Source organism: Microcebus murinus, chromosome 10, assembly GCF_040939455.1.
Source record: "Microcebus murinus isolate Inina chromosome 10, M.murinus_Inina_mat1.0, whole genome shotgun sequence".
Lineage (NCBI taxonomy): Eukaryota > Metazoa > Chordata > Mammalia > Primates > Cheirogaleidae > Microcebus > Microcebus murinus.
The window spans coordinates 15,840,021-15,867,548 of record NC_134113.1 but is presented as its reverse complement, the minus strand read 5'-3'; the positions used below and the strand labels follow the sequence as shown (position 1 = coordinate 15,867,548).

Here is a 27,528-nt window from a genome sequence, read left to right as displayed (position 1 = left end):
TCACCTCCCAGAGGCCCCACTTCCTCATACCATCCCATCAGGGATTGGGTTTGAACATATGAATTTGAATGTGATATAAACATTGAGACTATAGCAGTTAGTTTTGTTTTATTTTGTTTCTCCAAAGACTGTTTCATTTCTTTTGTATTGGCCACTCTTTTTGAAAAACTGCGTGCGTTCAATCACTGAGAGGGTTTTCCCCTGTACCTTCTGGAGTAGAGTGAAGGCTGGAAAAATAGGGCAGTGGACAGAGCTCAGGGTGATGCTTACAACACAGAGTATTCGCTAAGAATACAGAGTCTGGGGTCAGATAGTCCAGATTTAGTGATGGAATTGCTCTCTTTAAGTCTCTGTCTCCTGAGTACTTACATGGTAGTCATAAGAATTAAATGAGATGACAGTAGTGATGTTAGCTAACATTTACAGGACATTTGCTCTGTGCCAAGCACTAGATTATTCATTTATTCTTACCTTAATTCTGTGAGGTAGTTACTCCTATTATACTTACTTTATATAAAGAAACCAAGTTCCCTGACTCATGGAGGATCGTGCAGCTTTGAGAGGCTGAGAAGGATTTGAACAGATTCACTCTGGCTTAGAGCCCATGCTCTTCACCATGTGCTATGTATATAAGCACAGTGTCAGCTGTGTACTGAATACTCAACAAATAGTTTGCTCATATAATATATACTAAATATTTTATATATAAAATATATTTAATGGAGTATTCTCATCTTTTTTTTATTTAAAGGGTTCTTTTGGAGCCATGATCTCCAACTTATTTTTTTTTCACTGCATTGTTTATCTGTAGACTTTTTGAAGTGTTTCAGATCATCGAATAATGTTGTTTTGTTCAGTGTTTTTTCTTTATAATGTTGATGAGGAAAAAAGTGTCTATTCCTAGCTGGAGCCACTGTCTGTGTAGAGTTTGCATGTTCTCTCCATGTCTGTGTGGGTTTTCTCCAGGTACTGCAGTTTCCTCCCACATCCCAAAGATGTGCACGTTAGGTTCATTGGCCTAAGTGGTCCCAGTCTGAGTGAGTGTGGGCATAGGTGTGAGTGTGCCCTGCAATGAATGGCATCCCGTCCAGGTCTGCTTCATGCTTTGTGCCCTGAGCTGTCAAGATAGGCTCTCGCTACCCACAACCCTGAACTGCAATAAGCAGATTGGAAAAGGAATGAATGAATACAAATTTTTGTAAAATAAGAATCTGTAAAGTATACAATAGTCATACAAATGCACAACAATAAATGATGTGGTATGAAAGTGCTCAGTGAGCCAGCGTCTTTGTAGTTTACATTTGGACTGTGTGGTGGAAGGACATGCTCCTTATGATTTTCACTTTGTAAACATTTATTCTTTTATTTAACCCACCACCACTTTGACCTCTGTCACTCACTGATTCACCAAAAATTGGGTAAATAATAATCTACTTGTGTTTTATTAGTCTTTCTTAAATGTAAGTATAACTCACATTTATTTCAGTGTTTAATATTAGAAGTGTCTTGGAAGTTATTTAGAAGATTGATGATGTTTTTGTAACCAGAAATATACTGTAGGAACTTAACTGTTGTTTATCTCAAGTAGCTTATGGTAAAATTGGTTTCATTGTATTGTTTCACTTAAAGTCACAGTTTCTAAGAACCTTTGACAAATCTTAAGTCAGGACTTACTGTGATTTCAGTAATATTGATTCCTTGTTAGTTGTTTTCTTTCTGACAATATCAGTAATTTTTCATAGTGAGGGGACTTTAATTCAGAAGATATAGCTTTCTTCCTAGGGTTGAGACACTGGCGTTCTCCTCTGAGCCACCACCTAGTAATTGTCAATTTCTGTGGCATCCAGGGATCTAAAATATTGACAAGAAGTTTCGTCATCTAGACACTGAAGTCAAAAGTGACAACTCTTATTCATGTAATGATGCTATTACTTTTTTTTTTCTTTCCCTGTGTAGATTCTTCTCTCTTTTTTGACTCCCTGTGGCAACCGGCTTCGCAACCAGATCTGTGAAGTTTTGGACACAGACCTCATCAGGCAGCAGGCTGAGCACAGTGCTGTTGACATCCAAGGCCTGGCCAACTATGTCATCAGTACGATGGGAAAGCTGTGTGCTCCGGTGAGAGATAATGATATCAGAGAGTTGAAGGCTACTGGGAACATTGTGGAGGTGCTGAGGTTAGCATCTTTGCTGCTTGCATTTTCTTAGAGTACTTTTGAGCTCATTCAAAAGGGAAGTATGGGTATTGGGAAACACAGAATAATAACTGGTCTCCCAAAGGAATTCTTGATACTAGAAGAAAACCAAATAAGCAGGAGTAAGTCAGTCATTTACTGTGCACATAGAGTTTTCATATAGAACAATCAACAAGGTTGTTAGCATGCAGTGGGCCCTGGGGAGGAAGTGATGAAAAAGACAGATATAATCCCTGACCCCAGGAAGTTTATAGTCTAATGGAAAGAGAGAGACTTTGAACAATTAATTACAATTGTGATAAGTGCTGTGGAAGAGGAATGATTATAGAGCATCTAAACAGAGCCTCCAGCAGTGGGACCTAGTCTAGTCAAGGCTTAGGGTCACTAGCTACTATAACAAGCAAACTCTGAATGCTCAGTGATTTAATCAATAAAAGTTTGTTTCTCACTCATGTTGTAATCCGATTCGGGGGTTCTCAGGCAGCCTTCCACATGTCATTCATGTGGAAGCTCCTTGTTCTCAGCTCCACCCCTGTCTAGGTCCTTGGTGTCCTCTCCATTCACCTGGTGACCATGGGAAAGGTATACTTAATATGTACCCACCTTAGCCCAGAAGTGACAAATTCCCTTGACCATGACTAGTCACGTGGTCCCACTGAGATTGAAGAGGGGGGTGGGGAAAGTGGTTGCTGTCTGGAAACACATTTTGCAGCCACAGATCTGCACTGTGTGCAGGGAACATGGACTTTTGGTGGTCAGCTAAACATTTCTGCTGCAGCTCCCTGAGGAAGTGGAGTGTACCTTAAATAGTGAGAATCTCATCTGGCCATGTAGACAATAACTTTGTTGTGATTTGAGAGAAGAATCTGCAACACTTTTGTCATTGAGGGAAACTTTTCTTCTTTTGTGTGTAAATACGGCTACCTTGGGAATTTAGTTTTATGTAAATGTTTTGGAAAGGTAGGAAAAGGAAACTGGTCTGCATGTGCTGGGTGATTTACTTTGTTACCTTGTGCAAGTTAGTAGTCTCTCAAAGTGACACTTTCTCTGCCTTAAAATGGGTTTTGTATATCCTTAGATCTGTGCTCAGCTCGGGCAGATTGATTCTTCAGTTGCAGGATCCTTGCTTTCAGTTATCTTATTACCCATATATGATATCAAATTTAGGGTGTTCATCTTGGACATTTATTGAGTGCCCACTGAGTGCCACAGTTCTCTGCATTTTACATTCATTATCTCATTGACTGTTCACAATATCCCTCCAAGGTTGATGTTATTCTCTTCTTTCACAGATAAGGAAACTGAGGCTCAGAGAGATTAAGTAATTTGTGCTTGCCCACAAATCTGGTCAGTTGCAAAACTGAGTTTGAGTACAGGACTGCCCAACTCAAAAAGGAAGTGTTTTTCCTCAGTGCCTCACTGCCTCAGCCTTTCTTTCTTTATTTTATTTATTCTTTCTTATTCCCTTAGGAATAAAAACCATATGCACTATGTTTAGACTCAGGGGCTTTCAAATCAAAATTCCTTCTTAAATTTTTCTTGTATCATTAAGACTAATTGTTTATGCTTCTTAGTGTCTTTATCAGTTTATGACTGGATGTAATATATCAGCTGGAGATATTTTATCTGCTAAAGTAAATACTTTTGACATCTGTGAAACAACACATTTGGAATACACGTGTGACCTTCTATGAAAAGTGACCTTGCCAAATGGCAATTGGAATTTCAAAACCGTTTTGGGATGTTTATTTTTTCCAGCTTGGAACATAGATAATAGTTAGTGAATTTCAGCTTAACTTCTTAATCGGCTCTATAACTAATTTAATTCTAAAACTTTTAGACAAATATTCCATGTCCTGGACCTCATGAAAATGGACATGGCCAATTTTACAATTAGGAGTCTTAGACCACACCTTCAACGCCAGTTGGTGGAATACGAGAGAACCAAGTTCCAGGAAATTTTAGAAGAAACTCCAAGTAAGTATAATATAATATATATTTATTGTGAAGTTGGATAAAAATATGATACTTAATTTTTGACATCTTACATAGAATGTCACTAAAGAATTTTGGCCTTTCTAGTAAACATTTTTTTTACCTTCTAAAATTGATATCACAAACTTATAGTTGTTTGCTCTGTCCCAGGAACTGTGCTAAATCACTATTCATTTCTTCATTCATTCAAAATATATTAGGGCTGGGTGCAATAGCTCACACCTGTAATCTTAGCAGTTTGGGAGGCTGAGGCAGGAGGATAGCTTGAGGTCAGGAGTTTGAGGCTAGCCTGGGAAACATAGCAAGACCCTATTTCTACAAAAGTAAAAAATTAGCCATGTGTGGTGGCATGTACCTGTAGTCCCAGCTACTCAGGAGGGTTGCTTGAGCCTAGGAGTTTGAGGTTGCAGGGGGCTAGGGAGCTATATTCACACCACTGCATTCTAGCCTGAGCAACAGAGCAAGACCCTAACTAAAAAAAAAAAAGACAAATATTTATTGAATGCCTGCTATATTCTAGACACTGCTTAGGTGCTGTGGATACTACAGTGAACAAAACAAAGTTGGAGTCCTCAAGGAGCTGACATTTTAGTAGGTGTGACAGATAAATATATGTTGTCAGATGTATTATCAAGTGCTATGAAGAAAAATAGGGTAAAGGGACAAACAGTGATGGGGCAGGAGTGAGGGTGGAGTAGTGTTTTTTCAATGTGAAGGACTGGGAATGTCTCTCTAATAAGTAATATTTGAACAGAATTTGCAAATAAATGAGGAAGGGGCATGTGAAGATGGTTGAGAGGTAGGGAAGAACATTCTAGCCAGAGGTAGCTGCAAGTACAAGGCCTTGAAGCAGAAACTTGCTTGTGAAGTTTGACAAACACAAGGCAGACATTGTGGCTGGAGTAGAGTAGGTAAAGGGATGGGGCAGGAGGTGAGCCTGAAAAGTAGACAAAGGCAGATCACAGTTTGGATTTCATTCCATGTGTGATGGGAAGTCATTGGCAAGTTTTGACCAGGGGAGCAACATCTGATTTTCATTTTTGAAGAATATTCTGATTCCTGGGTAGAAAATAGATTTTACGAGAGCAAAAAGGGAAGCAGAGATACCAATTAGGTGGTATTATACTTGCTCAGGCAATACATGATAGTGACTTGTTCCAGATGGTAGTGGTGGAAGTAGTGAGGAGAGATCAGATTCCAGATATATTCTGAAGGTAGAGTAACAAGATTTGCAGAAGGTTGGATGAGGAAGAAAAGAGGAATTGAGGATGACACTAAGGTTTTTGGCCTAAGCAACTCGGAAATGGTGATGCATTTTAGTGAGATGAGGGAGACTAGGAGAAAGAAGGTTGGGAGAGGGTGTGGAATCAGAAGTTCAGTTTTAGATATATGAAGTTTGAGATATTGTTCACCTTTAATGTGGAGTTATCAGACATAAATATCTCATTTAGAAATGAGTGACTAGAATTCAGGGGAATAATGGGAGCTATGGATATACATTTGGAAATCATCAGTATATTTATGGCATATAAAGCCATGAAACTGGATAATAGTTAACACTTACACAGTCCTTAGCACATTCTAAGCACTTTACCTATATTAGGCTAATTTAATCTTCACAACTGTAGGAAGTTACCCTCCATTTTATGGGTGAGGAAACTGAGATATGGAAAGGTTAAATCTCTTGCCTCCATAACACAACTTGTTTAAGTTATAGAGCTGGGGACTCATGCAGGCTGTCTGGCTCCATGGTCCATGTTCTTATCCACTGTATCACAGTGGCTGAGACTACCTAGACCAGGGGTCCTCAAACTTTTTAAACAGGGGGCCAGTTCACTGTCCCTCAGACAGTTGGAGGGCCAGACTATAGTTTTAAAAAACTATGAACAAATTCCTGTGCACACTGCACATAATTTTATTTTGAAGTAAAAAAACAAACCGGCAAAAACACCTACATGTGCCCCATGGGCCGTAGTTTGAGGACGCCTGACCTAGACAGTAAGTATAGATAATGAAAGGGCCTGACCTGGGACACTTTAGCATCTAGAGGGTTAAGATGAGGAGAAAGATCTCTATGAAGGAGTAGCCAGGGTAGAATGAAAGTCAGGAGAGGAGGGTGTCCTGTAAGATAAGTGAAGAAAGCTTTTGGAGAAGGAAGGTGTAATTGGATGTGACAAGTGCTGCTAAGTGGTCAAGGAAGGCTACATGATGATTTTTGGTAACCTTAATGAGAGCAGTTTCAGTGGACTCGTGGGCATTAGAATTAGACTGGAGGGGAGCCAAGGGAGAATAAGAGTAGAGGAAGTATTAATTCATTGAATCCTCACAATGGCTAGTAACTCTCTGAGGTAGGTACTGTTATGTTCTTCATTTTATAGGTGAGGATTCTGGGGTTCCAGTTGTTGCACAGCTGGCAAGAGGCTGGCCTACCCTTGACACTACCCTCTGGGATTTAATTAATCACAATCTAAGGCTGAGTTAGATGGTATCTTTTAAAATAACACAATAGCCTTATATATTTTTAAAAAAGCAAAACAGGTGCCACTTTTAAAGGGACTCTGGCAGGCTGGAGTGCATCCAGGGGAGAGCACATGGAAGGCCACGTGAGGAACCTTCTATGAAGCTGGGCATGTTCTGCTTGGTATAAAGGAGAATCTGGTGTGGCTGGCACCACCCTCCCTGGTGATAGTGACACAGAGACTTTGGTTAAATTCCGTAGGGCAGACTAGGATCCATACAAGAGAAGTAGCAGACAGCCAATTTGACCTTCATAACAAATTAGAGCTGTTTTAACTTTGGAATGGGCCTCTCTATTACTGGTAGTAGTCAGTGCTAATTAACATTTTGTTTGAGCACTGATTACATGCCAAATCCTTACTGTGTGTCAAATGCGTTTCATTTATTAGTTCACTTAAGCCTCATAATTGCCCTGTGAGGTTGGTACTGTTATCACCCCCTATTTATAAATGAGGAAATTGAGGTTAATATACTTACCCTAGGTGACTGCTAGTAAGTGGTAGAGCCTGTGTAACCCAGATAGGTCTCTGCCTCAAAGAATGTGCATTTAGACACCATGCAATACCACCTCTCTTCAAACAAGATATTGACTATCTGTAGGGGATACTATAGAGGAATCTCTGGTATCAGCTGGTGGGTATAACCAAATGACTTATAAGGATTGTTCTACAACAAAAATTCTATAACTTTAAGAGTTATGTTGTTTTAGATCCAAAGGGAGAAGGAGAAAGGGAAGTAGAATCCTACTTAGAACGTAAATCTGAAACCTGAACTGTAGCAACTATCCTCAGAAGAATTTTCCTGAGACTTAGTATGGTTGGTTTTGTTTGTGTGCCTGTGTATGTACACATGTGCCCATGTCTTGAACCAAAATAGCTTGGAATCTTGAATAAATTCCTTAATGCAGGGTTGAATTACAATTTCATTCACCTCAAATTATTTGCTTATCTATTTAAAACCCAGGTTTAGTGACCTGTAATCATTTACACCTTTCCTATTGACTTGGATATTTTTATAGATTTCACAGTAGAGTAAATCCAACTTTGCATATAGGTCATTATTGCCCAGTGAAAGAAATCAAGAGCCCTGGAAGTAGTGTGTATGTCACTCGTTAATTATATCCCTAAGTCACTCTGCCAAAAGTCAGCCCCAGTGTCTTATCAAAATAAGAGCCTCATAGTATCACACATAAGGACAAAAATGGATTTCTGTGTGCATGATTTTTATGTAAAAATTATTGGAAAATTAATACAAAGATGTACTCTGGATTTCTGAATTGACTCCAGGAAAATATTTTATTTTGCCTAAGGAGAGATTTTATATAATTGCCTATTTAAAATATACCAACCTTAGGCAAAGATTGAGTGTGTGTACTAAGATTCAACCACTAAATTATCTGTGGAAGGAGTAATAGATTATCCTTGTGTGGAGACCATAAGTAATTTTTAAGGTACACAGAAAAGTATTTATTTAGATAATATCTTATATCTGATAAAATGTTTTCATGAACTTTATTTCATGTGATTCTTTCAAAAATTCTATGAGACACAAATATCTCTTTTCAGAAATATATAAAACTGCATTATGATTGCCTTTCCTGGCACATAAGGTTTTCAGGAAGTATTTATGGAACATTTTAAAGAAGAGCAAACTGATGCTCACCAGTGTCCTACTCAAAGTCAGAGTCATACAGCTAGTAAGTAGCAGAGCTAGGAAGAAGCCGGGTCTTCCAAATCCAGGTCCAGATTAAACTAAACTGCTACTTTTTCTACCTTCTTTAGATTTTTCAGTAACAAAAACTCTAGCTGACTTAGCCAAAAAGGAAATGAATCATGGAAGGATGAAGGCAGCTCACAAAATTGAAGGAAAAGCTAAAATGTCAAAGCAGGAGAGTGTCAGGAATCTGAGCAGGAAAGACCAAGGGCAAGGTAGGCTCCATTGTCACAATAGTTAATGGGTAGTTCAAACATGGTCCATCCTCGAACATTCTGGTGACCACTCAGAGTCCCATGAAACAGTCTGATGGATATATGACTCAGGTAGGCCAACTCCTGGTCAGGGAGGTGGGACCTCATAATTGATACTCATAATTGAAAACAGAATGAGAGACAATGGTTTTTCAAAGGAAATCAGAACAAAAGAAAGGAAAATGGGTGGGGGGGAGGGAAAGTGAAGTGTTGCTGGCAGAAAGATCAGATACCATAGATAAGGGAACTACATTTTTCTAACTAAAAATTGGGACACTTAAGTAAATACACCTATAATGCCACTGCTTGTTCTTGTGTTTCTCCTATTAGACTAGGAACTTCTTGAGTGCAGGGACTGTGCTTATTCATCTGTGAATTCTCCGTATTTGGTATAATACCTGGCACCTAGTAGATGCTCAGTAGTTATTGTCTAATAAATGAGTGAATGGAGAAGCTCTACTACTGTCCCCTTGAAAAACTGTGGTTATAAGTGCCTCATGGGGTTGACCTTTTGGAGCCACATAGAACAGTTGATATGCTGGCTTGTGGGAGTGAAATCTGAGTGGATCCCTGAGAAAAAAAGCTGATGTTTCACTGTAAGCGCATGCTCCTTCTGCTTTGCCTGGCATACTTAATTCTGACTACAAATTAGAATCACCTGGGGCGTTTAACAGAGGCCTGAGCCGGGCTCAGATTGAATAAATCAAAATCTCCAGGAACTGTGCCCATGATCATTTTTTCCTTTTAAAGGCTCCCCCAGGTGATTATAAAGTCAGCCAGGATTGAGAACCACTATGCCAACACTGTTGCTTTTGTTCAAGATAACTAAATGGGCTTTTAAATGTGTCAGCTGTAAATGATTAAACTTGCAGTATAAATGCTTATTACCGCCACATTGTAATTATATCCACGATGATTTCCACTCTCTCTCTCTCAGTTGGATGTCTTTTAAATAAAAGACTGCAAGTCGTTTACATCTTTTTAAACAGAACTAGCAAACCAAGAATGACATTTGCCAACTGAGGAGAAACAGAGTTGTGAAATTCTGGGGGTGGTGTTGCTTTAGTGTGGCAAACAACCACTCCTAAATTATTCCTGTTCAAGTGCTGAGTCTGAGGAAGAATGTCAGCCTATTCTTTATTTTTCCTCTGGCTTTTTTTTTTTTTAATCAATCTGCACTTGTGTTCAGGCTGCATTTTCTTAACAATTGCCACCTTATAAATTGTACTAAATACATAATTTTATAAGAACTGTGGTATAAAAAGCAATTTGTTTCTAGCAGGAAACCTTAGAACTGGATCTAAAGCAAAATAAAGTAAATTTTGCCTTAAGGCAGACAGCCCTAGTAGAGAAATGTTGCCTCCAAACTTTAAGCCTTCTGGAATAGCCTTCGGTATGTCACATTTCATTTGGTTCATGATGTAAGAGACATTTTAGTCAAGGTTGGAGAAAATACTTGTGAACAAAAGTAAATAAATACTAATTGTTAGATATCTAAGTCAGTGGTTCTCAGTTGCGAGTGATTTTGCCATCTCCCACCCCTAGACATTTAGCCATGTCTAGAGATGCTTTTGGTCATCCCAGCCTGGCAGGGCAGAGGTTGGGGGGGGGGGGGGTTGGGAGGATTTGGAGTGTTACTGGCATCTAGTGGATAGAGTCCAGGGATACTACTAAGTGTCTTCTAGTGAACAGGAAAGCACCCCACAATAAAGCCCCAAATGTCAATAGTACTGAGGTTGAGACACCTTAAGTAAAGAATTGGGGCCGGGCGCGGTGGCTCATGCCTGTAATCCTAGCACTCTGGGAGGCCAAGGCGGGCAGATTGCTCGAGGTCTGGAGTTCAAAACCAGCCTGAGCAAGAGCAAGACCCCTACTATAAATAGAAAGAAATTAATTAGCCAACTAATATATATAGAAAAAATTAGCCAGGCATGGTGGCACATGCCTGTAGTCCCAGCTACTCGGGAGGCTGAGGCAGCAGGATTGCTTGAGCCCAGGAGTTTGAGGTTGCTGTGAGCTAGGCTGAGGCTGATGCCATGGCACTCACTCTAGCCTGGGCAACAAAGCGAGACTCTGTCTCAAAAAAAAAAAAAAAAAAAAAGAACTGGAATGAATCCATTTCATTATGGCCTAAGAATTATCTTCATGCTCCAGTACTATTGGGGCTCAATTAACAAAGAAGTCTGGTGGCAGCTGAGCACTTTGGGGATTGTTTTGTGTTTGGAACCAGTCTATTTCAGCTAGTCATGGTTGATGGTGGGTGCCTTCCTCTTGTTGCCTTCTTTCCATTGTCTGGAGGGGACTGTCTCCACTTGCAGAGACAGGCATTTACAGAGGCACCTTTTGTAACAGTTCTGTGTAGGTTGTAGTTGTTTTTCAACAGAAACTGCTAATATTAAGGGAATCTGCTAATAATAACTATTATGCACCTAGTAATAATAACACATGCTATAGTAATATTTAAGTGACATATGCTTCATAGTAGAATGAATTCAAGTATAAAACTTCATTTTCAGTAATACATATTTTTAATGCAGAAGAATTGAACTTGATAAATAAACTTGTTTAAAATGAAATGACAACCTAACTGGACATTACCACACATTCTTTAAGGTCAAATTAAGTATGAGGCTCAAGTTCAGTGATTTCCTCCTTCCTGGCTGCATCCTTCTCCTACTTGCCTTCTAGAATAGCCTTTGCCAAATACTAGGGATCGTGCTGAGTAAACTAGATTTTCAGTTTCTGCATGTTTTCTGGATAAAATCATGTTTTCTGGATAACATCATCTCCTCTTAAGCATTGGCTTTTCTTTAAGGGCATCTGCTGAGATTCCACTTTGTCAAGCTAACGTGCTTGCTAATCATTCTTTTTTTTTTTTAAAGCCAGGTTCCTAAAAAAGCCCATCTGAACCAACCCACTTCTTAGATTACTCACTCTTTTTATTCCATGGGTGATCACTTCTGTTTGAGGCAACTTTAGTAGTAAGGCAGCTGTTGTGTGTCAGTTGGGACCTCCTGAGACAAGAATTCCCCCTTTAAAGATTGTTTGGAGAGTTAAATGAGCATGTATAACAATTGCTAACACCTATTGGACATTTCCTTTGTGCCAGAAACAGTTCTAAGTGTTTTGTATTTATTACTACAACTACAGGAAGGTGCTATTTTTATTCCTAATTTATAGATGAGGAAACTGAGGAGACTGTTAAAGAACTTGTCTAATCAATGAGTGTTAAAGGCCAGACTTATGTTGAGACTGTGTGGCTCAGGTTACCAGGTTACCCTCCAAGGGAGAACCTAGCACAGGTTCTTAGTCCTGTGTTGATTGCTTTGATATTAGGTCACACTTAATTGAAATTCACTCATCTGCAATGCAAATCTGACTTGACAGTAAAGTTGCTTCCTCATTTTGTCTTGCTTTTCTGAGCTCTGTTGCAGAACAAACTGTTGCTTATTAGTCTCTTTGCACTATAAGTTATGTTTATGTTCTTGTCAAATCTATTTCAAGGAATAAATGTAAAGTACCTCTCTGCTTGCTTATATTGGGCTCTGTTTGACAGATAGTTAATTTTAGAAATGGGCACTGCCAGTGGGGTGCTAGATGTGGTTGGTACTGACTTGGGAGCCATTTGTACACTTTCAGGAATTTTGTGAGCTAGTATACACAGCCATTACTAAAGTTTAAATTATATAAATTTACAGTTAAATAAATTATATTAAAAACAAAGGTAAAACTCTGGGAAACCATTTGGCAGTTTCTTGTTAACACTTACCATACACTCTAGCAATTGCAATAGGTATTACAGAAATAAAAAAAAAAAAGGAAGGACATGTTTGTTGTCTTTAACAAACAGGAGATTGGTGGTGGCCTTAGTCTTGGGAAGGATTTATTTTTGAACCCCCTTAGCCTGTATTCCATATCTTGGTAGGAGGCACAACTACTCATTCAGCTGTCCAAGGTAGAAATCTGAAAGTCATACTTTCCTACTTTGTACATTTAAGTGATTGCCAAGACCTCTGGGTATTCTCTATAAATATTTCTCACTTCCCCCCCTCTTTACCCTTCACTTCCACTGCCGTTGTCCATTCACTCTCTTGTCTGAACCACTGCAACAATCTATTCTTCTCCCAACTAATTCAGTCTTCTTTTCCAAATGATTTTTCTAACATACATATCTAATCATATCAGTTCCATGTTGAAAAAAATATTTAAAGACCCTGTATTCTCCATATGTGGTGTTTGTAACCTGGGGTCTATGAATATGGTGAGATAGAATGAAAGTTGTTTGTGGGCATGTGCACATGAGCATGCACATGCTTCTTGGGAAAGGCATAGCTCTAATCAGACACTCAGAGGGGACTAGGACCCAAGAATGTTTGGTAAGTAAGGCATTTAGTCTACTCTCTCTGCACAAAACTCAAGGTCATTTGTGAGCTGACTTCTATCTGCCCATCCAATGCCATCTGATACCACCCTCTTCCCCCTGGTTCTTTATGACCAGCTATACAGATTTCTTTGTAGCATCCGGAATGTGCCATGTGTTTTCTTTTCCAGGCTTTTGTATAGGCTATTCTCCTTGCCTGGAATGCCATCCCTTTCCTCTGTATACCTTTTAACTTCAAATGTCATTTAAAGAGCTCTTCTTAGACTCTTTCCTGGACAACCTCTGTTCCCTCCACTTCCTTTGTGCCTTCTAGTATTCATTATATTCTGTTACAATTGTCAGTTTACAGGTCTATCTCCCCATCTGGACTATCAACTCCTTGAGGGGTGTGGCTGTGTGTGTTCATTCATGTCTAGCATCTAACATAGCATCTGTCATGTGGAGTGCACAAATGAAGGGATCAGTCAGCTGTAGGACAAATATGTGGCCTTTTTACTCTTAGGTGCTCTTGATCAAACTACAGAATGGATAAAAGAATCTGTAAATGAAGAATTACTTTCTCTTTCTGAGACTGCTTTAACTCCTGGGGCCGAAAATAGCTCCAAGCTAAGCCTGAGCCCTACATTGGTGCTAAATAACAGTTACTTGAAACTGTTACAGTGGGATTATCAGAAAAAAGAATTACCAGAGGTGAGTGATTTTTTTTTTCTTCCCCCAAGTTTTCCAATATTTTATTTCCTAAGTTCTGACTTTGAGTCAGCTGGTTTGTCTGTGTTGCATGTGGTTTGATGACTTTACTAAAATCAGAAAAAAATGGGAATTTAGATATGACATTGCTTATTTTACATTTTCATGGTACTGAGCTTCCCTTTCTATTTTTACATTTTAAATAAATATGCTAGACACTCATGACAGATGGAGCACGTCTTCAGGAACTGACAGAAAAGCTGAATCAATTGAAAATTATTGCCTGCCTATCCCTAATTACCAACAACATGGTGGGTGCTATTACAGAAGGTCTGCCTGAGCTTGCTAGCAGGTTAAAAAGGATTTCAGCTGTTCTACTTGAAGGCATGAACAAAGAGTAAGTTCCAAATGTATCTATCTGCTCCTCCTTGTATTAAGGCTCTGCATGTATTTCAGAGAATAAGAATAACCTTGGACATCTGGATGTGACATTCAAGACTGTGTTTAGAGAAGCTTATCTTACACCTACTTTTTCTAGAATTTCTTTTAATATCTCAGAAGGCTTAGATGTCCTTTCATAGGAAGGGAGAGGTGTTTTCCATGACAAGTGCCAGGATGAGTGTAGTATTTCCACTTATGATGGGTGCATGCAAGAAATTTTCTTTGACAGTGTTGTGAAAAAACAAAACAAACAAACAAAAAAACAAAACCAGAAATCCACCAAGCTCAATATTTTGAGTTGTCCTATCAAAAAGGGCTTTCTAGGTTCAGTTGTTCTGAATTCATCATTTTTCTGCAATGAAATGTTTACTGGTTTCACTAACTCACCCTATGCAGTCTTTAGAAGTGGTGATAATTCTGTCCTTCAGAGATGTGACACAAATCCACTGAAGGGTTTTGTTTTTGCTAAATGTATCTCCATTGTTATACCTTCATTGAATGCTAAAATCCCATTTTGATTTTTCAGTTAAGCATCCCATTAGAAATCCCCTCCAACTCAGAAAATTCCTCATCTTGGTCAATGGCCATTTTCATTGGTCCTGTGTGAGTCAGCTCCTGCTGGTTCCCCTTTCAGGTGTTTTCAGGGGCATGTCCTCTTTATTCCTGTTATTGAAGGGAGATGCACCTATCCTCCCATCCTCCAACCCATTACTCAGCACATAAATGACTTGATAAAAATCCTAAAATATTAAGAGCCAAAAGGAACTCAAGTGGTTACTGAACCCAAACTTCTCATTTTGAACTGAAGCTTAAAGAGAGAATAGAATTTGCCTTGAGCTGCAGAGCTAGAAAAGGGAAAACTAAGACCCTAGCTCTGATCTGACTGTCTCAAGGCATTGCTCTTTTTCCTGATTTTGTTACTCACCTACTAGGTTCATTTCATATTGTAGGACCCAAGACTTACAGTGAAAAAAAACTTCTCTGATTTTGCAGTTGGTCTTATCTTAGGATTTCCCCACACTAGGTAACTATTACTTTACTTTCCAGAAGCTTTTTTTGATTACGTCTTTAGTGAACACCCAGTGCTGCTTGAGGTCAGCAGGCTTTTAGGACAGTTAGACCAGGGTTTAAATCTCAGCTCTGCTATTGACTTGTTATATACACTTGAACAAGTTCCTAAATTGCTCTGAGCCTCAATTCCTCACTTGTAAAAAGGGAATAATAATTGTACCTACCATGGAGTTGTGAGAACTTAAGGAGATTCATGTGAAGCACTTAGTATAGGTGTCTGGCACATAGTATGTGCTTGATGAATGTTAGCTATGAATAACTATTTACTTGTTAAATCATCATCTTTATAGTTTTATCTGGTTGTTTATCTGGCTGTTTTATTGTTTTAACTTATCCCCTATGTTAAGAAATGAATACAGTCAGTTCTCAATTATCCTCATTATGGAGGGTGTAATAGCAATCATAATATAAAAAAGAAGATGATATGAAATAATGAGTAGACCCAGATGTCATTTATATTTGGTTTGATGATGCATCTTGAAAACTAACAAAGTTTTGCCTTCTTTATTGTGAATAGTAAGCCATGTCTTATGCTAAAATTTAATTTTTCCTTTAGCCTAAGAACTCACTGATTAAAAGCAGAAAGAAGCTAGGATAGTACCTTATAGTGAATAAAAAGTCAGGAGGTAAAAATTTTGCCACAAACAATCTACCTTTGGCTTGTAGAACCCCAAAGGCAGGTCCAGTGTGAGTTTATAATAAATTTCATTCAAGGCATAACAACGAGGATTTATTTCTTATTGCTGTTAGTGATGATAATAATAATAATGATAAACCATTTTTATTTTTCTTCATCTGATTAAACATTTACTATATGCCTGAGACAGTCTGATAAAAGCTAGGCATATAGCAAGTTCATTGGATTTGAACCCAGATCCACATGACACCACAGCTTTATGTTCCAACTCACTCCATTGCATCACCTCATATCATTGGGCCCTTCTCTTATCCTTTGATTCCGATTTTGTAGGGTTATCTTAAAGACCCTTTCTGGATAGTGAGATATAATTTTTAGTCTTCATTTCCTAATAGTGTAGACCCAACAAATGCCCTTTCTAATTACCTCCTTTTCCTTATCTATTAAATAACCCACTCTATAATTTCTTTTTACAATATTCTGGATCTATATATTTGGGATTATTCATCTGTTACTTGAAAGTAATAATGGTAAGGAGCGTATTATCTTTGGTCATGATCAGTCAAGAGTTTTATATAATATGATTTCTAAATAAATATCTTTGTTATTTTTGATTGGTGTTAGAGATTTACTGATCAAGCATAGATAAATAAATTGATTCTACCTCATTTTCCAAGTACATTAAAAAAATGTATGGGCCGGGTGTGGTGGCTCATGCCTGTAATCTTAGCACTCTGTGAGGCTGAGGCGGGCAGATCGTTTGAGCTCAGGAGTTTGAGACTAGCCTGAGCAAGAGTGAGGCCCCGTCTCTATTTAAAAAAAAGAAAAAAATGCATGGATGAATCCACTCAGATCAAAGGATTTCAGAAGTAAATTGGTATTTTCTATCCCTTTCTGATAGCCCTGTATGTAAGTGGGGTTGCTAACTTATTTTCAGGGACTGCATTTTTTGCCTCTGCTTTTCTATTTAAACACTACCTACACAATTGAGTGGTTTTAGGCATTTAAAAATATGCTATATATGCAGGTTAGTGGTTGGGAGGAGTTACTGTTTTATAAATTCATTCTAATAGAGTTTATTATTGTCTGTATAAGAGAAAATTGGTAGACATCTGAAACAAGTTAGTATATTAAAACCCAAAAACCTGATGAACAAAAACTTTCCCTGATGGGATTTCATTTTATGTTTTATAGGACCTTTAACTTGAAGGAAGTCCTGAATTCTATTGGTGTTCAGACTTGTGTTGAGGTTAATAAGGCCCTGATGGAAAGAGGCGTGCCCACTTTAAATGCTGAAATTCAAGCTAATCTTGTAGGTCAATTTTCAAGCATTGAAGAGGAGGACAATCCTATCTGGTCCTTGATTGGTGAGTCCCCAGGTTTTATTGGTTTCTGCTTCAATTCCAATTTACTTTAACTTTCTGGTTTTGACTAATGTTAAATGTCAGTCAAATTTTAGTCTTAAATACTTTACTTGCTTTTGGAGGATAAATCCTGAAAATATAAAGAAATATTAATATTTTTATAAGTTTGGGACTCTACTTCTTCTATGTGTATATGTAGTGGGGTAGGAGGATGTTTCAGGGCCTACTATCTTACCTACGCAGCCAATAGATTCTTGTGAAGAAAATAACACCTTGTTGCCAGTAATGTTAAAATCCTAGATCAATGCAACAATTCAAACCAGCTGGCAATATGTTCACAGAAAGTAGGTATCAGTTCTGCTGTGAGCAAGCCTAAGGGAATTTGGTCAAGCTTAAAGAGACAAAGAGTAAAAAGGCTGTGGAACTGGGATACATGATGAGTGGCTCTATTTGTGCTTATTGGCCATGAAAGTGACTATCTCAGTGTCAAGCTGTGTTGGTGAGTTGGAAAAATGGAGAATGTATCAGTGAGGACTTTTTCTATTATCTGTGACAAAGAACCTAAACTTCTAAAGTATCTTAAGTAAAAAGGGCACTTATTTTCTCATATATCTGAAAAGATGAGGAGTAGGGCTGGCAGCGGTATAGCTTAATCAGACTGTGAGCTCAGACTATGTCATCAGCACTAGTTTTCCTGCCTTCCTCCAGGTTAACTGCCTTCACAGATAGACTCTTCTCATGGTAGCAAGATGGTGTCAGGTAGCCTACATCTTTCCATATTTAAGTCAAGCAAAAAACAAGGAATCTACCTCCCTGTTAGCTCAGTTAATGATCCCAGCATTGAGTCTCATTTGTCCCAGTTGGCCTGACTTTAGGTCATGTCTCATTCTTAAATCAGTCATGGCAACCAGAGGGAAAGGAACTTAGGCCTGAGACATGTGTTCACTTCCCCGAGCCAAGGTGGAGTCAGCTTTACCTGTAACATCTAATGAGAGTAGGGTGGAGATAGTTACCCCCATACAAAATCAGAGTATCATGGCCATACAAAGGGGGAGTAGCTGGTGTGGCAAAAAGCAATTGTCTACTACAGAGGTTGAGGGATAAAAATTAGGGGGAAAAGAATGTAGAATTAAAATATGCTAACATTCTAGGACTGATCTGCAAGTTTTCAAAGTACAACATTGACTGCCCTAAGAATACAAATACATTTTATTATTTATTTGAGGTTCTCAAAAAAATTTTTTTTCCTCCTTATCCCTGGGGACATGGAATGCTGGCAATCCAGGTTGCATAGGCTACCTAAGTGGCTCAAGGCTTCAACTTGGCCCCCAGAAAAGAACAGTGCTGGCGTAAACACTATGGTGGGCTGCTGCTGACAGGGGACAGTTGATAACAGTAACAAAGCATAACGACAGCCACCTGTGACTGAGCCCTTATTTTTATAATATCACGTGCTGACTTGCATCTGTCTTCACAACATGTAGTCTCCAGCTGAGATTGTGTTCCTAGGAGGAAGAGGGGTAGAATGGGGACTGAGACACTGTCTAGCAGTCTCTGCCACACACTGTTATATCCCCACTAGTGTGCAGGCCTCAAAAGGACAGGGTACATGTTTGTTCACTGATATCTCCCTGGACAATGCTGAGCTGACATTTAATAAATATTTGTGAAATAGGTGAATGCATGGAAGACTTGGAGAAGTTAACTCTCTCAAGATCACATAACTAGCTGGGAGCAGAGTTGGGATTCTTTTTCCACCTGTCTGACTCCAGAGCTAATCTTCCTAACTGCTCTGATGCCATTTTGGTCAGAGCTGGAGCCCAGCTTTTTGTTGGCAGAGCGTACTCTGTACCCTTGCTTTAGATGAGGGAAGTAGTTGCAATGTAAGAAAGGAGAGGGAAGCTGAGGACCAAGAGATGCCTCTTAAAATCCAGTCAAGCAACTTTCATCCACGCAGCTTTCCCCGGTCCAACTTTCCTGTCCTTTTGCAGATTGAAGGCATTTTTAAATCTTATTCAAAGTACTGTTGCCATAGCAACACTGAGTGTCTCACTGAGTGTCTCTCCTTCAACTCTGGAAGCCAAGGACACACCTTTGGCAGGGACTCCATCTGGCTGCTCCTAACTGGACAAATGCTCCTATCACTTAAGTCTTGGACTCAAAACTAACTCATCCACAGAGGCAAGAGAACTACATGTTGGCATAATAACAATTTTGAAATGGTTTCATTCTTTAAATTTTCTTGCAGGAGAGTGCTTGGACCATATTTATGGTGAATACAGACCTGAGCCTGTGAGAGTCAGGCTATCAGTCTAAAGGGAAATTACTTAATTCTTAATTTTCTGCCTGCAGAGGAGTTAGAATAAATTAAGCACTAAGACACAAGAAGAGTTTAGCCAGTGTTAGCCATGGTTTTCCTCCCTGTTGAGAGTACCCATAGTCTGCTTTCTTTGGTTTTTAGTTGATGTGCTATGTATTTACCAACAGGATTACAATTCTCAATTCCCACCACAGTTCTTTCTAAAAAGATATTAGTAAGGAAGTTTTCTTTCAAATCAATTTTTTTTCAAATATATACAAAAACCAGGTAAAAAGTATTTATGGATTACCTGCTGTGTAGATTATTTGCATGCCTATAGCGATCTACATTTTTAACAAGTACTTTCAGTTGTACAAGTGATACAGGAATAATTTCTCCTTGTTGAAAATTATAGATAAAGCTTAAGTCATCTTTGCCTGCTTTCTCCAATCCTCATTTCGCCCTGGCTGTTACTGTTTTCAGTTTGGCATTTATCTTTATAGAGCTTTTTCATTCCATTCTTATTTAAATTCCATCAGCATGTGCCTATCACATGCCAGGCCAGGAATATAAAGATAAAAAAGACTTAGTCCTTACCCTCAGAGAGTGTACTGTCTAAGAAAAGGGGGGGGGCACAGTCTCAACTGGGAATAACATGGCTAGAGAAAGCCACAGAAAGAGGGTAACATTAGGCTTGGCATTGAAGGATGCCTCTGATTCTGGGCAGAGATGACTTGAGATGGAAGGACATTCTAGTAAGACATAAACACTGGACATTGGAAACTTTGAGATCTAGGTTGTATCTGGCTGGAATGTATGATTTTGAGGAGAAATGTTTGGAGATAAGAGTTTCAATAATGTCATAGTTCATATTCAGTGGAGTGTATGATCCTTAGTAAACCTTACTTGTGAGATTTCTGCTTCCAAAGCCAGAGAAAGCCCTTGGAGCAGCCTGAGTTATGGCAGGGTTGGTTTGTCCAGTACCAGTTGTCCTAATTAACATATGCATTTGCATGCTTTTGTGCAGTAGTCTCAAACTCAGATACATGAAGCAGTAAAGCAGAAAGGGGAGAAGGTGGCAAACTGCAGTGATAGTTGGGGAGGAACCAGAAATTTGGATTTCTGTGTGAAATCCCCTGATTTTAAATGGCTTCTGTTTTTACAAAAACACCACATGGGCCAGACTGGCAATGCTAGTTTACAAACTCAGCTTTCGTGTATGTAACTTATAATCATGGACATTAAGGATTGACTTCTGTAAAAGATGCTCCCCTCCCAGAGCTCTACATTTTTTTTTTATCAGTCAGGTATTGCTGTATAACAAGTACCCCAAAACTCCATAGATTAAAAAAATAAGCATTTATTATTACTCAGAAGTCTGTGGAGCAACTTGGTAGTTCTTTTGGTCTTGCTGGATTTACTAATCCATTTGTGGCCATCTGTGGCTCAGATTGGTAGCTCTGGTGATCCTGGCTGGACTCTCTCAAGTGTTTGGGATATGGTTGGCTACGGGCTGGTCTAAGATGGCCTCAGATGAAACAGTTGGGTTTCCCTTCACTTGGTTTCTCATCCTCTAGCAAGCCCAGGATTGTTCTCAGATCAGTGGTAGGTTGAGAGTGGACATAAACCAGGCTTCTTGAGGCTTATGCATGGAACTGGCACACTGGCATTTCCACTGTATTCTATAATGGCCAGCAAGTCTTAAGGCCAGCCAGGATTCAAGGAATGGGGAAACACACGCCAGCCTTTGATAGGAGGAACTGCAAAGCCACCTTACAAAGGGCATGGATGCAGGGAGGTTTGAATTAGGAACACTATTTCAGTCAACCTACTATAATTGTTCTTTTTTTTAAAAAAAAATATTAGGTACTTTAATAATGGGACAGATAAATATATCTCTTTTTTTTCTCCCTTCAGATAAACGAATTCAGCTATACATGAAAAGCCTACTTTGTCTTCCAATCCCTCAAAAATGCATGCCTCCCATGCCAGGAGGCCTTGCTGTCATCCAGCAGGAGCTAGAAGCCCTAGGCTCTCAATATGCAAACATTGTGAATCTCAACAAACAAGTGTATGGACCATTTTATGCAAATATACTTCGAAAGCTGCTCTTCAGGGAGGAAACCATGGGGAAAGTAGATGCTTCACCTCCTGCTAACTAAAGTGGAACTGACATTGGATAAGAGATTGGAAATCCAACACTTTGTTATCCAGTCCATTTCCATTGATGGCATTATAGACGCGGCACATTTTCAGTACTGTCTGTGGTGCAGTGTTAGCCCAACTCTGTGTAGTCTGGTAACATTACCATTACAGAAGACACATTGCATAGACTAAAACTAGATCCTATTTGCTCATCATTTTCAAGTTTTAAATAGATGTTTGTAATGAACAGAAAGCAATTTGTAATTAATTATATTACCTATATAATACTTGTAAATGTTTTCTTAAGCATTTATATTTGGCTTATTCATTCAAGCCATAAGAAGTTGTTTTTCTTACTTGTCATTATCAAATCTAAGGATTTTTAATTTTGGTACAACTTCTTAAAGAATTGAAAATTGTGAGAATAACCAAGGGAATTGATGTTCTGAATAATGTGAAGTAAACATAAGTTACATTTTATTAATGTGTAATAGAAACTTACATAGTAAATCTTCAAATTTCGTAAATGTACCAAATTACACTTTATAATGCCAATTGTCAGTATTTATTTAGATTTTAAATTTATTAAGTACTTTTTAATGCTATATGCAAATTTTAGATAAAACCCTTGTTTGTTTAGTGAAAATAGAAACAAATCCCTTCTAAAATTTTATTCTAGAGGTTGGCTTCTTTTTACAAATTAACCTCTCTCTGGAGAAAACCAATTTTTGCACAAATTTCTTAGTGAATGTCCTTGCATTTCTCAGGCTATTGATAAAGTTTATATAAAATTTAAATATTTTTATGTAAGGCAGGACTGGTTTGAATTAGTTTACTTGTAAGAAGGAGAAGGGAAGTTAACAATAAAATAAAATCCCATTCTCCATGAAGTTCACATCTAAGAAACAAACAGCTGAACTTCGGTCTTCTTACCCATATAACTTAACTAGCAAATGTCTTTTGTGCTGATTAAATCTTTACCATGTTGTGACCAAAATGGTCTTCTAAGTATCATTGTCATTTGCCATTCTTGAGCACTAAAGCAAACCTTGGAAGCCTGGGCACTAGTTGTCATTGGGACTTTAGAGAAATCTGTTTATCCTGGAATTACATACTCCTTTTGTGTGCTGAGGGAAGCACTACAATTGAGGTCACTCTGTCTAAAAAGTGCTTTGTATAAAATACATTTTTAAATTATTTCTAAGGACTCAATGGAACCTTAGTAATTTGTTGAGAAAGAGTAGCTGAGAAGTAAAAAGGAGTATTCCTTTCTTCCAAGAGCTCCTTTTCCTCACCTCAGCCTTCACCATTATAGTGTTACTTCATTACTTTATAAAGTTCTAGGAAATGATTGATTAAATTATCTCCAATCTTTGCGTTTTGGGGGATCTGCCAAAATTTGAAGAAATTTTGAAGGTCAAGTTTTTTTCCACAATGCCCAATACATAAATCAGCCAGTCTCTTCATTTAAGCAGCTGTGTGTAAGTAGAATTTTACTGAAGAGCACATGGTCTTAGCCATTTTTTTCTTTTCCTATAATCTCGTTCTGCCCATGTTTTCCTGTGCTTAGAAACCATAAGGTGCTGAAGACTTGTTTTCATTTTCTCTTAAGCTGGAGTAGTTTTCAGCTGTGCTCACTGTGGGGCATGGGTTGGGGGGATTCTTACAGTAGAAAGTTAATATGTAGTGTGATTTTTTGTTGTTGCTTAGGTGAACTGTGTACTTAACAAGTGGTGTACTTTTTTATTACCAGATTGGAATCCAGCTGATATTCTTTTATATACTTGATTATACTGCTGTTGCCAATAGGAAAACAATATACAAACATTTTTAAAAGCACATTTAAAATGAAGGGCATTCTGCTTTTTTTTTTTCTTAAGTGGCAAAGTAAATTTCAATGTCTCAAGCCTGAATTTAGGCAACTACATTTATTAAGAGTTTTTAATCATATCTGTTAGCATGTTGTTTGTTTGGTTTTTACTTAAATGTTTACTTCTACTTTTAAGGTTTTCCTAACATGGTCTTGTTTTGCAACATAAATTTTATTAAACACCATACATACATTTTCATTCTTCTACTGCTAAAACATGTATTGTGTGCACTTATTAATTTTAAAATATTAAAAATTATTTCAAGATAGCCAGTGTCTCTGTTTTTTAACCACCTTTGGGTAGTTGGGGCTGAAATATTGGACAGTCTTTATGTAGTTGTTCTAGAATGATTCTTGTGCTGATCGTCAGAGCCTTACAGACATCAGGTCATGTTCATTCCTTAAATTAACAAACGCCTATTAAGCATCTATTATGTGCCAAGAAATATTCTAGTTGTTGTGATACATAGATGCTTAGAGATAATGTCCTCAAGAAGTTTGTAATCTCATAAGAGGGACAAACTTGTGAATAATTACGACAAAGTGTAACAAGGGTACAAAACAAGTATGCATAGTGCTAGAGAAAAAACTGTCAAACTCTATTTCATGGAGAAGATAATTCTTGAGCTAAAACATGAAGGATACCTCCGAACTTGTGAAGAAAAGGAAAAGCACAACAGTAAGTTCACAGTAAGTACAATGGGATGGAGAAATGGTGAGCCCAGGGACCAGCATAAGGTAGAAAAGTGAAAGTGATGAGAAATTAAACAAGAAAGGTGTAAAGGTTCTTGGATGCCATGCTAAAATTTGTGTGGTTTTTTATCCTAATTTTTTATTCCTAAATGGGATAATTATTGAATCTTTTGAAATAGGAGAGAGTTGCAAATATATGTTTTGGAAAGACTGCCCTGGCAAAGAGCACATGTTGGTGCTATAATATTCCTATGTGTGTATATATTGCATACATGCACTCACACATGAACATATTATTCAAGCAATAGAAATGGACTCCAGTTAACTGACACAGAAAAGGAGTTTAATTGGATGAGTATTAAGTACCTTACAGAATCTAATCAGAGGAACCAGGCTTGGAAACTGGGTAGGAACCAGGGCGATGAAAGCTGCAAGAATCTAGCCAAGCTGCATTCAGTATTGTGGCTTCAGAGATTGATTTTTCAACTGCCTTTGCTTCTTTGCCTCATTTAAAATCCCAGATATCAGCATTGAGTTATAAGTCTAGGACAAGCGTCCAGGCTCTAATTTGCAGGGATGGAATGAGAGAGTAGCTCCTTACAGTCCGGTGGTCCCACCAAAGTCATCTAATTAGGGATTTCTCCCAAATAGGAAGGGTATGCTGAGGAGCAGAAAAAGAAAAACAAATTTATAACAAACATTCATGAGGTCTTTAAGACTTGAACGTGAGACATGTGTGAGGAGAACACCCAAACCAGCAATGCTTCTGAGAATGATACAAAAGATGATTTAAGGAAGGGCATAGTTAAACGAAGCCAACCTTTATTAGTATGTGTAGATGAACTGCTGAACAAACAGATCACAAGTCTCAGTGGCCTCAGTATAAACTCATTTCTCATAGTTCAAAGAAGGGGGAAAGGGTGGAGTGTGGGAGGCTACTCCATTCAACCATCCAGAAACCCAACTTCCATCCATCTTCTAGATATTCAATCCATTTACTCAGCTGGTAAGGAAAAAGGATTGCCCATTTCCACTCACATTCCATTGGCCAGAATTCAATCACGTGGCCTTATCTTACTGCAAGGGAGGCTGGAAAATGTGCCCAGGAGAAAGAGGTTGGCATGGATATTAGTAAACAGCAGTTTCCACCTCAGATCCCTCCACCTTTCTTGAACAAGCAACAGTGAAACTACTCTTCATGAAAATAGGTTTAAACTCATGTGCCTGCTCTGATCTTTTGGTGGTAGCTCCCCAGAGCTGTTGAGAGGATTTGGAAGATGGATCCAGGATAATCAATAAAGAGTTCTGTTGTTGTTTCACAATGTATGCCACAAACATGGGGAGAGCCACTTTTTTGGCAACATATTTTTACTTCTCTCTTGCCTCTTTCTTAAAACTATAGTTCAGCCTGTTCTACCTCTAGGGATGTGGAGTTACAAAGTTTTCTACTTATTATTTAGTAAAAGTAGCATGGAACCGAGACTCATAAGAACTGAGCTTGAATTCACTCCTACAACTTAATAGCTATGTGAACTGAAGCCAGTCTTTTAGATTCTATGAATCTCAGTTTTCTACCCTACCTATTTACCCTACCACCTGCCTACCTTGCAGATATATTGTGAGAATCAAATGAGATACATTTGAAATTGTCTGCACACTCTTAAGCATAATGTAGCCAGAGTACATTATAATAACTGTAATTTATGAGTCTTAAATCTCTTTCAAGCTTCAAGGGGTTTTAGTATTTTGAGATGTGATGATCAAAGTACTTAAGTATGTAAGAACAAAAATTGTCCTGTCTCCTCAGAACCTCGGTTCGTTAAGCCCAATATTGTCATTGGCAGAGAAACTCAAGGGTATGGGAGAAGGCTGCAGTTATTGTCCTTGATGTCAACTTCAAAGGATAGTGACAAAACCCAACATGTTCTAATTTCATTTAGTAATCATTTATGACCTTATCCTCCATGATTTAATCTAATCTTTCAAAAATATATTTATATTATTAACTTGTGCCCTTTTGTTCTCTATTTTTGGAGTGAAGCTTTATCTTTTCATTTCTAAGTTTACTATGTTAGCCTCTTTCAGATTTCAAAGGAAAGTAACATAGGGATTTATTGTAAGGCTTTATAAAAAGAAAGGAAACCTAAGAATTTGTCTCAGCAGCTGCACTTGCAGGCATGGAGAACCTGAATATAATAAAATAGCCACTGAGCACTTACCTTATGGCAGGGCCCACCCTATGCACTTTATATAAATCATCTCACATAACTGCACAGCATGCTGTGAGGCAGGCTCTATTATTATTTCCATATGTGCAAAATGAGACTCAGGCTCAGGAAGTTGCCCAAGGTCACAGAGTTGGTAAGCATATTTGAACCTGAGGAGTCTAACCCTGGAATGTGTGCTCTTAACTACTTACTGTATTGGTTCCTTAGGTCATCCAATCAAAAGTATTTTTCACTGTTGTGTTGCTACTAAATGCTGACTTGGCATTTACTTCTTAGGTTCTGTTTTGCTCTCCTTTTTGATATGTCACAATTAAAAATACCCCAAGAGAAATGATATGATTATTTACTTGCCACTAATTAGTATGGACACCTCTCTCCCCCACACACTGGAAAGGGTTCTCATGATAAGCTACCTCTGCTCCCTTACATCCAGCCTGCATGACTATCTTGGGCAGGTACCTGGCCCTATTGGTTTTAACAGGATAATAAGGTCACACCACACAAAGCAAGGCTTTTCAGAGAAAGTTCTGTGGGTACAGCAGGCAGCTAAAGGTTTTTGGACTGTATGGGCTTGCTCAAAATGCAGAATGTTCTGATTACAGTATGTAGAGACTTCTGTCCCTTTTCAGCCTCACCTTGCTGTTTGCAAAATAACTTCCAGGACTCTCTGTCTGCCCTTGGCTTTTCATACTAGAGTCATACTCTTTCTTTGATGTTGTATCTGGTCTTTCCTAGTTCTGCTATGAATTTACTCAGGTATAGCAATCAGAACCATACTTTTTTTTTTCCAGTCTGAATGCACAAAGGTTTTAAGAAGAGAGGATAATGTTTTTCTTTTGTTTCTAGAATTTTCATGTTGAAGCTTCAGAATAAAATCTAATTTCTTTAACATAGCATAAGGGCACCAAATGGCCCAGCTCCAGTGGATCTTTCTAGTGTCACCTACAGACATTTCCCCCAGCCCTACATGAGAACCACACTCAATTGTCAGAAGTGGTATAACGAACTCAAAAGCCTTCATGCCATTGCTCAGGCTGT

At 38.4% G+C, this 27,528-nt stretch overlaps 1 protein-coding gene across 3 annotated transcripts in view; it reads left to right on the top strand.

The window, feature by feature from the left end:
- The window catches only part of TCP11L2 (t-complex 11 like 2), a 38,363-nt gene extending 14,525 nt beyond the window's left edge, over nt 1-23,838 (top strand). For 2 of the 3 annotated variants that reach the window (XM_012772769.3, XM_012772763.3), the window contains 7 exons: nt 1,957-2,177; nt 4,036-4,172; nt 8,489-8,635; nt 13,558-13,745; nt 13,958-14,139; nt 17,086-17,258; nt 21,472-23,838. In XM_012772769.3, the coding sequence (XP_012628223.1) occupies nt 1,957-2,177; nt 4,036-4,172; nt 8,489-8,635; nt 13,558-13,745; nt 13,958-14,139; nt 17,086-17,258; nt 21,472-21,716 (1,293 nt within the window). In that variant the 3' untranslated portion in view covers nt 21,717-23,838. The remainder of the gene's footprint in view (nt 1-1,956; nt 2,178-4,035; nt 4,173-8,488; nt 8,636-13,557; nt 13,746-13,957; nt 14,140-17,085; nt 17,259-21,471) is intronic. The other variant, XM_012772767.3, reaches the window with a different exon arrangement.
- Nucleotides 23,839-27,528: the final 3,690 nt, after the last annotated feature.